Source organism: Lissotriton helveticus, chromosome 1_1 (assembly GCF_964261635.1).
Source record: "Lissotriton helveticus chromosome 1_1, aLisHel1.1, whole genome shotgun sequence".
NCBI lineage: Eukaryota > Metazoa > Chordata > Amphibia > Caudata > Salamandridae > Lissotriton > Lissotriton helveticus.
The window spans coordinates 1,781,227,256-1,781,242,216 of record NC_136057.1 but is presented as its reverse complement, the minus strand read 5'-3'; the positions used below and the strand labels follow the sequence as shown (position 1 = coordinate 1,781,242,216).

Here is a 14,961-nt window from a genome sequence, read left to right as displayed (position 1 = left end):
AGAGCCCACCAGTCTTGTAAATGTAAATGTGGGTGTACTTGTAAAGCGCACTGCGACTCCATGGAGTATCCTGGCGCTGAAGACCGCTGGGGAACCCGTCCTGGTTTTCCTTGTGAGATGGTCCCTTTCTGGGTATCTCCAAGGTGAAACCAGGCATCCCCGGCGTCTGTGGGGGGCCGTTGTATAGATGAGGCAAGCTTAATGCCCAGAGTTGCCGAGTGTGTTCCCTGGTTAGAGTAGGCACCGAGGCGAGAATTATCGAGTCCGTTTTGACCCTGGTCCACGACCCTGCCGCGTCGGGAATTGAACCCTGGTCCCGGGCCGTTCTCTGCTTACGGGTCTGCCGCCTCTAACGAGGAGACTGAAATGGAGATGAGCTTCTGTTGGGAGACCAGAGTCCTCTGATCTCTACCTCTCCCAGGTGGCTGGCCCAAACCAGAAAAGATTCATTAGTTACCTATGTCAGCTCTGAGTGGGTAAGAGAGGGGTATACCACTGACCCAATCACAGCTCGTCAGCCACTACTGCAGATCTTCTACGGCCTGCTTTGAAATCCGGACAAGTCGGAGAGAGTTGCCTGGTGTTTTGCCCACTGTGAATAATGATCCCACTGCAGAGCCTACATGTGCTAACAGACGTGCTTCACCAGCAGAAGATCATCAGACCAAGCTGTCTCAGTCAGTCTCACCATAATCCAAGATGGAAGCTGAAACATAGGGATCATAGTTCAAATATCCCAGACTCTCCGTTCCAGAGGGAACTGCACTATGTCAAGAATGGCTTCAATGAAAATGAGCATGTGAGGAGTCCGGTGTTACTTCGGCATATTGATAGTGAACCCCAGGAAGCGTAGAATGTTCTCCGTAGTCTAGAGGTGGGGTGAGCCCACCATTAGCAGCCAGTCGACTAGACAGGGAAGACTGAATCCCGTCTCTCTGAAGATGTGCACAACCACCGCCATCACTTTTGTGAACACCAGGGGGCACTGGTACGGTGGAAGGGGAGCTCCACAAACTGGAAATGCTCGTAGCCCACTGTGAACTGCAGGTGACTGTTAGCCTGCAGGACGGGGAAGTGGAAATATGCGTCATGGAAGTCAAACACTACCATTCAGTCCCCAGGGCAGACAGAACCTGAGCATCTTGAGCATCTATTTCCCTAGAAAGGCGCTGAGAAGGCTAGGTTTAGTATGAGATGTATGTCTCAGTTCTTTTTCAGCATCAAGAAGCAGTGGGAATGACACCCATTCTCTGGTGCTGGGACCCACTTGAAGGCTCCTTTGGCCAACAGAACTTGCACTTCCTGACAGAGTAAGTAGTGATGGTGCTCCAGTGGGGAAGGAGGTACCAGATCCTGCAACCAACAGGATTACTGTGGTCGGTGGATGGCTCACTAAAGCGGCTTGGAGATTGTGGCAGCCGGAGTAGCATGGGACTGAAAATTGCGCTGGGTGTGACCATCATCCTTTCTGGGATCCTCGACGGCAGCCACAAAGGTCTGGGCAGCCTGCTGGTCTAGGGAATTTAGAATGCCCCTAGGTGCCCTGAACACCACCACAGAAGGGGCTAAAGGACTGCTGCTGTTAGTGGGAAGCCAGTGACAGGCCCGTGGCCAGGCTTTCTCAAAAATGCTTAAACGCTATGCCGACTTTGGCGCCAAACATGGCATGACATGTCAATTGGGGATGTTCAAATAAAGTGGATCACAGCCAGGTGGAGAGCCACTGTGGAGGCCATGGCCCTGCCCAGGGAGTCTCTGGTGCCCAGCCCACACTTGATGGCGAATTTAGCTGTATCCTGACCGCCCACAAAGGCTTGGTTCAGATGGCGTAGATCTCAGGAAGAATGGGAAGCAGCTGCGCAACGAAGTCCCACAGAGCATGGCAATATCTGCCCAAGAGGAATTCGGTGTTCATCGACCACAAGGTCAAGCAGACGGAAGATACAATTCACTTCCAAAAGTGTCCAACCTCTTGGATTCCTTATCTGATGACGTAGAAGGGAAACACTTGGTTTGACCTTGGATGTTGAGGCCTTTACCACGAGGCTCTCAGGGGAGAGATGCTGGGAGAGGACGGCTGGCCCCCTTTGGGAAGGACAAATGCGATGGGCAATCAAGTGGTGTACAGCAGAGCGTCAGTGAGGACCCCTTTAAAGTCAAGGAAAGGCTCACAAGAGCTAATTCTGGGGTGAAGCACCTCTGTCAACATGTTGATCTTGACCCCCAACCACTGGCAGCTGTAGGACAAGGACCTCTACGGCCCTGTGCATCACTGTCCCAAAAGATGTGCCTTACCCCAAAATGAGCACGGAAGGGAAAGAAAGCCAGAATCTGACATGGTGCTGGTGCCATCCAGGTCCTCATACCAGTTTCCTTCCTGGTCAGGGATATCTCTAAAAGGGCCACACTATTCTTCCTCATTTCCCCCTTCAGGAAGGAACGGCATGCCCAGAGGCGGCAATCCCAGTGGTTGGTAAGATATGGGCTGCCTCAGTGTCAACCTCGAGCAGCGGCAGGGCAGTGCAGATTTAGTCAGAGATCAGAATGGGTTAGTCATCCAGCGGTGCTGACAGCATTGGGGTTGGCACCGGATGGGGGGGGGGTGGGGTGGAGGGGGGAATAAGACTGGGGCGGGTTCTGAAACCCATGGTGGAGCCCCACCTAATCAGGGGACAGATTCAGAGGGCTTGGGTGACGTTGGGGGCAGCTGGCAGACAGTAACCCAGTCGCGGCAGAGGGTGTTGGTTACACAAAGATGGTGTGCTTGATGTTGCAAAACTCTTAACTGGGCAAGCCTTGCTTCGGCTCAAGGCAATTCTGGGTAGTGCAGAGCAGACCTGGACACCAGTTCCACATGTGCAGTGCGGGAGCAGGGGCCTCAAAGCACAACGTTTAGACAGGTAAAGCGAAAAACACTTCAATGACTTCTTGTGCTTCTTGGACTTAGTCGACTTAGAGGATGAAGTCTGAGCAGCAAGACGATCGTCCGTGGGAACATTTCAGAGAGTGGCTAGGAGATCGGCAAGGGTAGCTGAAATGAGACGGGCCTTCTTCTACCGAGCCAGCAGGAGCTTCATTGCCTGTTTGTTAATCGCATTTGGAGTGCATCATCTTGAACTCGGCGCAGGCCTTGGTGCCATGGTCTGACCCCAAGCACCAGAGAAAGACTAGGTGAGGATCAGACACAGACAACTGTCAGATATTCTCTGCAAGGCTTAAACCCTGTAGGTTTAGTAGCGAACATGACCCTAGTACACTGGGAGCACTTGGTCAAACAAACAAAAAAAGTTGACCCAAGTCGAAACATAAGTGGTAAAAAAGTGACTGTGGTAGCTCTCCAGACCAGTACAGTCAGCTGTGGAAAGAAAGGAACTGATGTCAGAGTGCCAAGATGACACATATATGGGCACTGCCCTATAATTTCCGACGCAGACGACAGACAGAGCTGACCGATGTTACCCACTGGAGCAAAGAGGAACTGCTCAAGATTTTCAGGATCCAGCCTAGCGTCAAGGGAATATTCTAAGGTAAGGAATCTGTGGTTAGAAACCTCTATCAGAAGCACTAAGTAAAATGCTCTGAGAACAAACTGAACTGCCATTAGTAAAGCACATTGATGTGCCAACTTTGCTGCTGAGACACTGGCCTTTCACTGTCCGTTTCCCAAACGATCTCCACAACCTGTTAGGGAAGGGCATCTATGGAAAGTTACTTGCAACTTTTAGAGGGGCATAAGTGGGCGGTTGGAGGGGGGTGGGTTGAGAAAGGACTTAAATATTTATTAACAAGTTAATTTTTTATCATAATAGTTTATAGTGAACTAGGTTGCCCCACTAACCAGTTGCTTGTGAACACAGCCTGGCAGAGGGCAATGTTCTCATGGAACTAATGCTATACAAGATGTCCAACAGTTTTATTATTCTCAATGTTCAGGAAGCATCATCCGATAAAGCAGTAGCAGTCATTGAAATGCTATCACTTGTGCGTTCTTAGATAGGATTTGCCAGTTACCATCTTCAGTGCAGATGCATTTGTTGGGGATTAGGTGAGGTTATTTTGGCACCGATTATGCACTCTAACATGTAAAATAGACACTGCCTGAGTGAGAATGAGGCATTGCTCTCTGCTTCTTACCAGCCAGTTGTCCAAGTATTGAAAATCTTGTTCAGTACTGAGGCAAAGGTGCACTGCCACCTGTGAGGCTGTTGTCACCCCAAAGAGTAATACTTTTAACAGGTAATCTATTACCCCTACCACAGTCCTCATGTACTGGAGAGTGTGCTGGTTGGATAAGGAAGTGGCAAGTAGCCACCACTATGCCAATGCGGAGCCGTGGACTGAGTGTAGAGTTGTCATTTTGAAATGCTATGATGTTGGCTGATTATAAAGAAACAAGGGAACCCTTTGAGTCAAAAGGGACCAAGGATGTACAATGTATTGTAAGAGACAGTCATCCCTATCAAAGAAATATAGGCAATGTTACACAGGACTACATTACGATTTGCGAAGTTATTGACCAAATGTAAAAATATATTTATTTAAACAACCAATCAAAAAAAGAAAAGATCAAATTATAAACAATAAGCAGTGGGTAAAAAAGGGGGGTTGGAAATCAACAGATTTCTAGACCTCTGGCATGTACAAGCAAGGTGACTTCAACAACAATTTACATATTTACAACAGTCAAAATGTAATTCCAAATGAAAACAATTGGAGTGAAGATGTAGTTGTCAACGACGTTTCGAACACAACTAGCGTGGGGGGGATCATAAGGACTAAATAAATTATGCCTGAGAGAAAGCAATTGTATCAAACTCTGTCCCTCCTTGGAGGACAGGTGGGGAGGGCCAAGTCCAGATGTATTAACCGCCAACCCCTTGCAGCCAAGACCGGCACATGATACAATATATGCAACGGGGTACAAATGACCTTACCTGAAGATAAAAGGCCAAGCGAAGGAGGACATGTAACGTATAACTCAAACATGTCGTCTCGCGATCAGCGCGGGAACAGAATGCACAGGGCCTTACTAAGATCCAAAGGCGGTATGTCGTGGTAAGCGTGATGTCAGGGGGAGCCGAGACAACTACATCATGACTCCAATTGTTTTCATTTGGAATTATGTGGAGCACAAGGTGTTCTTAAAATTGTGACTGTTGTAAATATGTAAATTGTTTTTGAAGTCACCATGCTTGAACATGCCTGAGGTCTGGAAATCTGGCTATTTCCAACCCCCCTTTTTTACCCACCGCACTTTGTTTATAATTTGATCTCTTTTTTCGATTAATTGTGTATATAAATATATTTTTCTATTTAGTCAATAACGTTGCAGATCGTAATGTAGTTCTGTGCAACATTGCCTATACTTCTTTGAAATTATGTTGGCTGAAACATTTTTCCTTTCTTACAGGGAATAAATGCACCGTTTCTTCTGACGTTGTGGGGCTGGTTTTATTAATAGCTTCATATGAGGAGGCATTCTAGTCAGTGAGCAAAGCCCACCACCAGCAGTGACTAACATGAGTGAGCAAAGGATGTGGTCTACAGCAGTATATGCTACAGTCATTGCACACAATATTCAGCCCCATTAGTCTCAAGATTTCTACCCACTCTTCGCGGACACGGAATGGTAGAGGCAGGCGCAAGGTCCGCACTCGCAAAACTCAGAGTACGTTTGAGCGCGGCACCTCCGAATCACCTGATGTGGCGTTAAGCAATCTAGCCTTTAGGTTGGATCTTGCACAGCACACAAGGTAGGTAGTAGCACTTTAAGGTCACCATATTTGTGTGGGGTAGTTCACCATACATTTTTTGTCCTGCCGAAGCGCCATAGATCCGATGACTATAGGGTACTTGCTCGGCGCAGTCGTTACGCACAGACTACGAGAGTTCCTTTAAAACCTCTAGGGTAGCATTGGCCTGTTGTAGGTTTTTTTATCTCTGACGGGTCGGTCCTCTTATTAAAGGATAGCTTAAGACCTCCCTGATCAATTTTAACTCCTAATCACGTATTACTACTCCATTACACATATCACCTCATTTGTACTCTTCATATGGCATTCTCTTAAAAAGATCTCCGCCAAAGTGACCCTTCGGGGGACCCATCGGGGATTGCAGCGCCGGCCCGACGAGGAGCACCACCCTATGATGAAGCATGACATTCCCACGGCGGGGTGTGAGGGCAATTTGAGACAACCTCGCTGACTTCCTTATTGACCTTGGTCTTGGCACACCTGTTTAGTATACTTTTTCTCCAATCTTAGGAACAGATGGTCATTTTTTGAGTCTTTGACTGATCCATAGGAGCACGGGCTCTGGACCTTCTAATTTAGCTCCCACCCCCCCCCCTTTCCTCCCACGAGGAATCGGATTGAAACGTGTTTACTTCAGTCACCTCCTCCCTCTTCTCATGTCTGTGTTTTTAACTCCCGCCTTGTCTGCTTTAAAAAATGCTGCTCACTAATGCCTAATCCCCTCCGCCAATGTTGCTTGATGCACTCTCTATTCTTACACAGAACTAAATCGCTGAACACACAGGCTTTACATGTCCATGTGTTTGTAGCTCATGCAGCTCACTCGGTCCAAGTTTTTTTTTCACCCTGCGCTTTCCAGATGCCCCTGCCCTAACGTCCTCCATTTCTGGCCGCTCATCTACATTGCACCTGCATTGGTTGAAATCATCTTTTGGATCTTGTGTTATTTCCAGTATACAAAAAAGTAGAAATGCGAGTTAGGAAACGATGTGGGTTTACGTATGGGTTTGCATCAATGCCCACCCCAGTTATAGAATGTAATCTGATATTCCTACTTTGCACTGCAGTCTGTGCCCGCTTAAAAACTGATAGTTTATCCCTCGTCTGTTTTCAGTCCCTGCCTGTATCTCCCTGTTCGTCATAATTTGAAAAACGTAACGTCAGCAAATGTACAGTCATACTCGCACAGGGTCAGTTTTACATCCTACATTTTTATCTGGTTTGTGGTCGCCATTTCTGCCTGTGCAGCGCTGTTCCCACACAGGGCCTTTCCTCAATGAGCATGAACAGCGCATGCAATAATCTTTCCAATGCAGCACTGTAATGGCTTGACTCAGCATTCCAGCACCACCTCATGGGGGACTGGCTCATCTTGCTGTCAATGCTGGAGAGAGTTTTTCCCCTTCCCAACTTGTCAGTCCGTTAGCCAGTGCACGGACTCCGCAGTTGGCAGCAGATCATGTGGTGTCTCTGGCAAGGGTGACCTTTAACCTTGCAAAAGAAAAAAGAAAAAAAATGATCCTCTCCCTCTAAGACTTCGTAAATAGTGGCAGTTCAGTGGGTCATGGCGTAAGTGTTTATTTCTTGTGTGTGTTACACCCTAAATGGAACTATGATCCGCAAATTGCAGGGGATTCGACAGGGCTGCTATATATTTGTTTTCTGATTATAATAGCTCTGCGCCTGACGATCTGAAATAAAAATATTAATGTGTAGGTAACGTATATAATAAAAACTGAACAAGCATTGTTGAGCCCTTGTGTTGATGCTTTTCTGTTTTGTTTAAATTTGAATTAATATTTATGTAATATGTTTGTGTGCTTCAGGTTCTTGAGTGAACTTGGAAGGGTATAGAATAAGGACACATCTTGGTTCTTTAAATAAGTAATATGTTATGTGTTTCCGAAAGAAGTCTATTTTTGCGATAGTAAAGACATCTAACCAGTTGGTTCTCTAAACCGATATTTCAGAACGGAAAATATGTAATCGGTCTAGCTTTTTTTTTTTGGTAGAGTTTTATATAGCGCGAACTAGACCCGAACTGAATCAGGTATCAGAGCGCTTTACATAGCACCAGTTTTGTTACATGAGGACACACATTCATTTTTAGGCACGGGGAGATTAAGTGATTTTGCCCAGAATCACAGGGGGTTTTTGGCGTCGTTACCGAGACTCGAACCCAGATCCCCAGGTCCGAGGTCGAGCGCCGTAGCCGTTAGCTTCCTTTTGAGAAGCAAGGCTGGTAGTAAAAGAGGTGCAGTTACTGCCAGCCTTGGTCCTCATAAGCAACGACTATGTATGAAGTGTGTGTTTACGCACCGCTTGAAGGTTTTCAAAACACAAATAAAAGACATTGTTATTTACAATGCCAACAGCTCAAACTCTCACAAATGCGAGACCTATTGAACTGCAAATGCTTGTTTTCTGTGCCCGCATGACAACCAAACAAAGTGTTCCCTGAAAATATATTGCTGAGGATTCTGTTGAGCTTCCAGTTTGAGGTACTGAGATGAAGCCAATAACAACACACCTTACGACAAGGCCATGGCAATAGCCATTGGACTAATAATGGTCACTGGGCTAATAATGGCCATTGAAGATCTCATTAAAAAAGAAAAAGTTGCGTAAGGTTCTATCATTTGTGTGTAGCAGGGTAGAAGCACTGGCCATTTTCATCGCTGTTGGAAATGTGCCACACACTTTACTGATTAAAGTTAATATGTTTGCTATCCTTGTCAGGAAAACTGTGGTGTAGCAATGACATTTCTTTACAAGAGATAACATTACAGAGTCTGGTGGAGGATCTGTGATCACGAAATAAAGGATGTTACTTAGGAGGCCTATATATTTTTTTTAAGTGAGATGCTGCTGCCTTTGCAGATGCAGGAGCTAAAAATTGTTTCATAACATTGTAAAACACTTCGGACCAGTGGAACTCTTCAAGAAGTGGTCTTGATGAGAAAGGCAAAGGGACCATGACCTTGTTCATTACCCTGTTCAGAACCTTTTTGCATTTTTTTTTACTTCATCCATAGGAAAGATTCTGGCTTGAGGACAATCCAATAAAGTCAGAGAATATCTTCTGGCTCCTAGAGAAGAGCAGTAAGAACTTGACGCCACTGTCCAAAAACTATGCTGTCTCGAACAGGAAAACCTCCTGGAGTGTCTTGAATAATGTGTAGCCCTGTGTTTGGGCCTTGCTCCAACAGGAGGATACAATCTCCTACTGGGAGTCTTGGACCTCACTGGAGTATCATTGGGAGTAGGACGCACCCTTGGTGGGAACGACGAGACATGTCCCTTGAGTCAGAGGGGTAAAAACTAAAGCTAGTACAGGGTAAGCTGCTCCAACTGGCACAGCTTTATGAGGAGTTTGAGGCTTCGGCACAGGCGAATCTCTATTTCCACCATCTGTGTTAGATCCTTGGTGGGAGAGTGTACCCTTAAACATTCAAGGTCGCAAGAAGCCTTCTGGACTAGAGACTGAGCATTTCTGCAGGCAGGTGGAGAAGCAGATAACTTTGTATGCTTTAACGGTGTAGACTCCTTCAACATCAATTGCCTTCTTGACGTTAACTATATCTGCTCTTGAGGTTATAGACCTGGATGTCAAGCCAGACGGGCACAGTTTCCCATATAGAGGTCTTATTTCGGATCTCCCATGAGAGATGGTGGATGGAGTTCTGCTAGGGAGGACCACTTTCTCCTTGCGCACAAGACTTTCCAGAGTTTTTCACAAAGATGAATTTGGGAATAACTCTTTCGCTGTTCTACTAAATACATATGGAATACAAGTTGTAGGAAAATGGGTATCCAGAAGATTTTAAATGCACTAGTCATAAGGACCTGTCTTTCTTTCCTGGCATGAGGGGCACATCTCAAAAAAGAGATAGTATTTTTGTGGAGAGAGGGAGATGTATTAGATTGAAAAGGACAATCACTTTCTAAGCCTCAAAAGACATCAAGTGAACATCTTTAACAAGTGAACAAATGACCAGTATCTCAGGATCCTATTGTAACGAATGAGAAAAAACTGGAACAACTGCCACTGATAGACATGAGGGGATACTAGAGTATTGGAGTTCTGTAAAAATTGCACAGTCAGTTTACCAGCCTTGCATGGTTTCAGCCAATGCGACTACACTGCCAAAACTGAAAGAAGTTTTGCTTGACACCTGATTTAGCCAGTGACTTTTTCCCTAAAGACCCTTTGCCCAATATCTTAGTTGAAAAGGTTACCAAAACTTTTTTTTTAAATTGGCTTTTCTAATAATCTTTGATTCTGGGCATGAGTCTATACACTGCCTAGGCTTGTCAATGGAGATTTCCTCCCTAAAAAAACTAATAAATCTACAGGAAATATCTGCTACAATTTAACTAGGGCCCCATTTAGTGCAACCATCAATTTAGACCTACTGCAGTTTGAAAGGAGTATTAGAGAGTACAATTTATCTTAGGTCTGACCAGTGCTTAAGGTGACCATTGGTACAATGTGCATAAAACACTGGCCAGAGGTCCAGAGCACTGTTCTTCCACAGAATGTTTGTGACTGCTGCCATGCAGTCTACTAAAATACTTGCTTTAAATCCTTGAAAGTCCAAGGGGACTCCAAACACAACTGGATCACTCCACAGGCACTTCAATGGGTCCATCGTGACATTGATGACCTTCATGTGCCTTCGAGGATGCCAGGATGATCATGGGCAGGCAGGAACAATGCCTGCGAGGGATATTTTAATGAATTATCTCAGTGTGGGTATGACCTGCTTGGGTAAGAGTCCATTTTTTTCTATGCTACATTTGCTGCAGTGACTCTTGTACTAGTTTAGAAATGAAATGATTACTTCTCTGCAAGAGTAGTTATGCAGCTTGAAGAATTTTCTATATTGACATCCCTTGTGGCCATCTTCAGATTTTTTCCGTATTTTTTTTTAATCTCTTTCCTTTGGCTTCATACGGTCTATACGAGTCTCTCCTGTTTGCCCGCTTGGGAATGCCTTATTATGGGGAGGAGGACAGGTCGCACATAAATCCAGAAAATTCTACAAGTTGCAAATCCCCTTCTGTAAGTAGCCGATTCATTTTGCAGTATTAATACTTTCTGAATTAATTTGCTGTGCATTGAATTTAAAAAGGTACTGCCTTCTCCTGCAGATGCGCTGAAATGAGTGCGTGCCAGCAAACAGCAGCTTTCAAATTTTCTGTCCAACCCATGTCTCTCCCTTGGATTGAATGTCCACACAATAGTGTCTTGTTAGTACGTATGCAGAACCATGCTGCTGCTTTACATATGTCAATAATGGAGATTATTGCCAAGGCAAGTGTTGCGCCCTTTCTCCTTGCATAATGAGCCAGACTTCCCCTCTAGTGCCATTCATGCTTTTTTGTAAAATGTCTGGTCTGTGCTATCCATCCTGCCATGGTTCCCTTTTACATGGATGACCTTTTGTTAGTTGGTGCAAAGGAAACCAAGAACTGTGCTCCCTTCCTAAATTGTTCTGTTTCTTGTGTGAAGTACATGACTATCTTTATGACACTGAACATGCCCAAGGCCCTTTCCGCAAGTGCCTTTGGATGAAAAAACGAAATGGTTACTTACCAGTAGGAGTTGTTTTGCAGGTTGGAGATTTTTATAGATTCACATGTTATGCATTATTGTGCATTCTTGTGGTTGGGTCCGGAATGGTGTGTTTCTTTTTTTGTTTATGGATATAGCCAGCCACCATTTGCAGGTATGTTTATCCCCTCAGCGACATCAGACATGCACACCGGAAGTTCCTGCATGGGGTCACCATCTTCAGAACTTTTTTTGATAAGTTGTTGACCGTCACAGTTTGCCTGTCGTCATTTCTGGGGAGGTGGCTGGGTTGCATATGAATCCAGAAAACTCAATTTTTAAAACTACTTTTAATGGTAAGTAACCAAATTAGTGTTGGAGCATGAATCCTTTTCTGGATCCCCATGCTATTCAATGATTTTGCAGCTGAATCGGCCTCCTTGGGCAGGTTGGGTTGAAATGCACTGGAATTTGCAAACAGGTGCTTAAGGACCCTGTGTCCATCCTGTGCTTTCTTGTGTATCTAGATGTCCACATATTGATTTTTATTGAGTTTGTGTACTGGTGATCATCTTTCTGCCATACAGATGTTGCTGATGGGCACATTTGCCATGAAGGTCAGCGATGTTCCCTTTACACTCGTGGAGTGGGACCAGGACTTTGCTGGTAGTGTTTACCCCACTTTTGTGTATTAAGTTTGTATTATTAGCACAATCCATCATGCAATGGTTCCCTGGTGTGCTTTTATTCATTCTTTCAAAGGACACGAAGAGTTGAGTTGACTTTCTTAAAGTATTTGTCTCTTAGAGACAGAACATGAGTGTCCTTTTCCTGTCTGAAGGGTGCAGGGCTCTTAGTGTGTGCATTTGGGTTTTGAAAGAAAACCAGTGGTAGTATGGTTTGGTTAACATGTAAGTGCGATACCACCTTAGAGAGAAACAAGAGCTAGTTCTCAGAGCCACCTTGCATTTGCAGGGTGGGCTCTAGGGTGGTGAATGCTGTCAGTTCATTGACTCTACATAGATGGCTACTAGGCAAGCTGGCTTTAGCATTAGGAATTGGAGATCTGATTTGTGTATGGTTTCAAAAGGTTCTATTATCAGTTGAGTGAACACTGAGTTTAGGTTCCATATCTTTGTTGGCACAACCGTTGGGTGGGCTTTTTTTATCTCTCCAGGAATCTCTTTCTAACTGGTAGAGTATAGAAACTGTTCTCAGGTAGTCTCTGATGTAGGAGAGGACAGATGTGTTGACCTGGTGCAACCTTTCCTGCTTCTTGCACCAGTGTGCATATCTATTCCACTCAGCAGTGTAACATTTGCACGTACGTAGTCTTCATGATCTCAATTGTTTTACATGGGAGCTGGAGGTGACCAAATTCTAGTTACTAAGGAGCCAGCCTGCTAGACCAAGAGTGGCAGGCTCCAGATGACATGCTAATCCCCCTGCCTTGAGTAGAGTCTGCATCAGGAGAACTAAGTTTTTCTGGCCCATTGCAGGACTATTTAGATGAGGGTCATTCCTGAGTGTCTGAATTTTTCTTAATACCATTGGTGTCAGGAGAAATCTATGGGAGAGGGTACACAAATTTCTCTCGCCAGTCAACTGACCGAGCAATTCCTCATGGACCTCTGGTGTGGATGCCTGGACCTGAAGTCTTGGTAAACTGCGTTTTTAGGGATTGGAAAAAGGTCTATGCTTGGAGTGCACCATTTCCAGAAAATGCCCTCCAGTGTTTGTTTCAGCTCCCATTCGTGGTATATTTGCCTGTTTTTGGTTTTGTTTTTTAGACATTTTGATGCACAGTAAGTGTATCACCTCCAGGGTTGTGAGTCTTTAAATTGAGCGTCTCCATATGTCCTGTACAAGTTGCAACAGCTGGAATGATCTTGTGCCCCCTCCCCATTTGTTGAGGTAGAACATTGTGTCAGTTTGGATCAGCACAATCTTCCTTTTTAGGTGCGTCTGGAAGGCCCAGTGTGCCAGAACACTGTCTTGAGTTCCTGTAGGGTTTCTTATATAATGCCTCTGCTGGACTCTACGGGCCTTTTATCCTTAGGTTTTCCATGTGCGCTCCCCATCCTGTGTGGGATTAATTCATAGTGGTGCCCTGCATAGACGTTGGTGGCTTGAAAGGAATCCCCACTGTAACATGTTCAACCAGCTTACTTCCCTCTGAATTTTTTCTGAGACCACCACTAGATCCTCACAACTCAATGTGGCTTATGACCATCTGTGGTTCATCCACTCCTGGATTAGGCATGTGTATTTTTTCCCTGTGGTATGAGGGGATGCATGAGACCATCATACCCTTTAGTTTTATTACTGTTCATATGTTCAGAGATGGACCCTTTTGGTATAGGAGAGTCTGATCTGTTAATGCCTTTTATCTTGTGGGCACTGGGTAGGGTTCTGTTGCCTACGAGTTCAGTGTCATTCCCAGGAAAATGTTTCCTGTCCCAGGTGCATGGATGATTTATCCAGCTTTATGGAGAAGCTCAGCTTGTGTAGTGTCTCCATCACTGTTTGTATCTCTTGTTAACATTTTTGCCTTGAATTAATCTTCACTAGCCAGTCTAGGTATGGGTAGACAAGTATGCCTTGTCTTCCGAGGTTGCGGCCACTACCGCCAAGTATTTTCAGAAAACCCTTGGTGTGAATTTTATGCACCTTGAACTGGTGGTGTATTTTACCTTTGACAAATCTGAGGTACCACGAGTGTCCTTGACTCAGTGAAATGTGTAGGTAAGCATCCTTTAGACATTGTGGATTGAAGTCTTTTCTTCAGAAGTGAAATTACACTCATTACATCTTTTCTTTGAAATGTTTAGCTTGAGAAGAAAATCACAATTTGCTCCTTAGAAAAAAATAATCACCCTAAATATGGCAAATACAACTAGCTTTTAGTTAAAATACAGGCAAGGCCAAATGTTAAGTCTAACGTTTCCCTTTCATAAAAAGGCACACAACCCCTCGAATAAAAAGATGCGTGGTGTTCAAATTCCCATTACCACCTGGGTGGGAGGGGGAGGGGTGGACAGGGGGGGAGAATTACATTTTTTTTCCATATTATATTTTTACTCATTTTCTCATAACAAGAAACACACTTTTCCAAAAGCACTAAACAGAGGAGAAAGGTAATATGTTGAAAAATTAGATGCACTGATGAATTTAACAAGAACAGCTTAATGAGCACAATGAATACCCACCTTCACTTTGGGTTTAGGTGCAAGGATCACCTTTTTCTTTGCTCTGACAATAGAGAAAGCAACATGTGAGAAAAGAGATTTAAGCAGAAAGACCAGCAAAATACATCCGCCCCAAAATGATTTCCAGATGAGATTGCGTATCATAATTATTTAGCCCCATCCAATCCTATGACTAATCACTACCCTCAGTATCATTTCATCTGGTAGTGACGGTCAAGACGCAGATTCCTTAACTTAAAATAATCTCCAGCTGTCAGACTTGATTCAGAAAATTTGTGAGAAGTATCCCTGCATGCCAGTAGGTGGCATCGTCAACGTCAGAATTGAGGTATGCGGTGCCTATATAGGCGCAAACTCTGTGCACTGACTAATGTCAGTTACTTTTGTGACTTTCCAAGCTAGGAGCGCAGAGCCACGAGGAGCACAGATCACTAGTGTGATA

General features: G+C 44.8%; 1 protein-coding gene across 3 annotated transcripts in view; it reads right to left on the bottom strand.

Moving 5' to 3' along the window:
• The window catches only part of UBN2 (ubinuclein 2), a 647,497-nt gene that overhangs the window by 210,348 nt on the left and 422,188 nt on the right, over positions 1-14,961 (bottom strand). For all 3 annotated transcript variants that reach the window (XM_078640321.1, XM_078640331.1, XM_078640327.1), the window contains one exon: positions 14,520-14,562. In XM_078640321.1, coding sequence (XP_078496447.1) covers positions 14,520-14,562 — 43 coding nt within the window. The remainder of the gene's footprint in view (positions 1-14,519; positions 14,563-14,961) is intronic.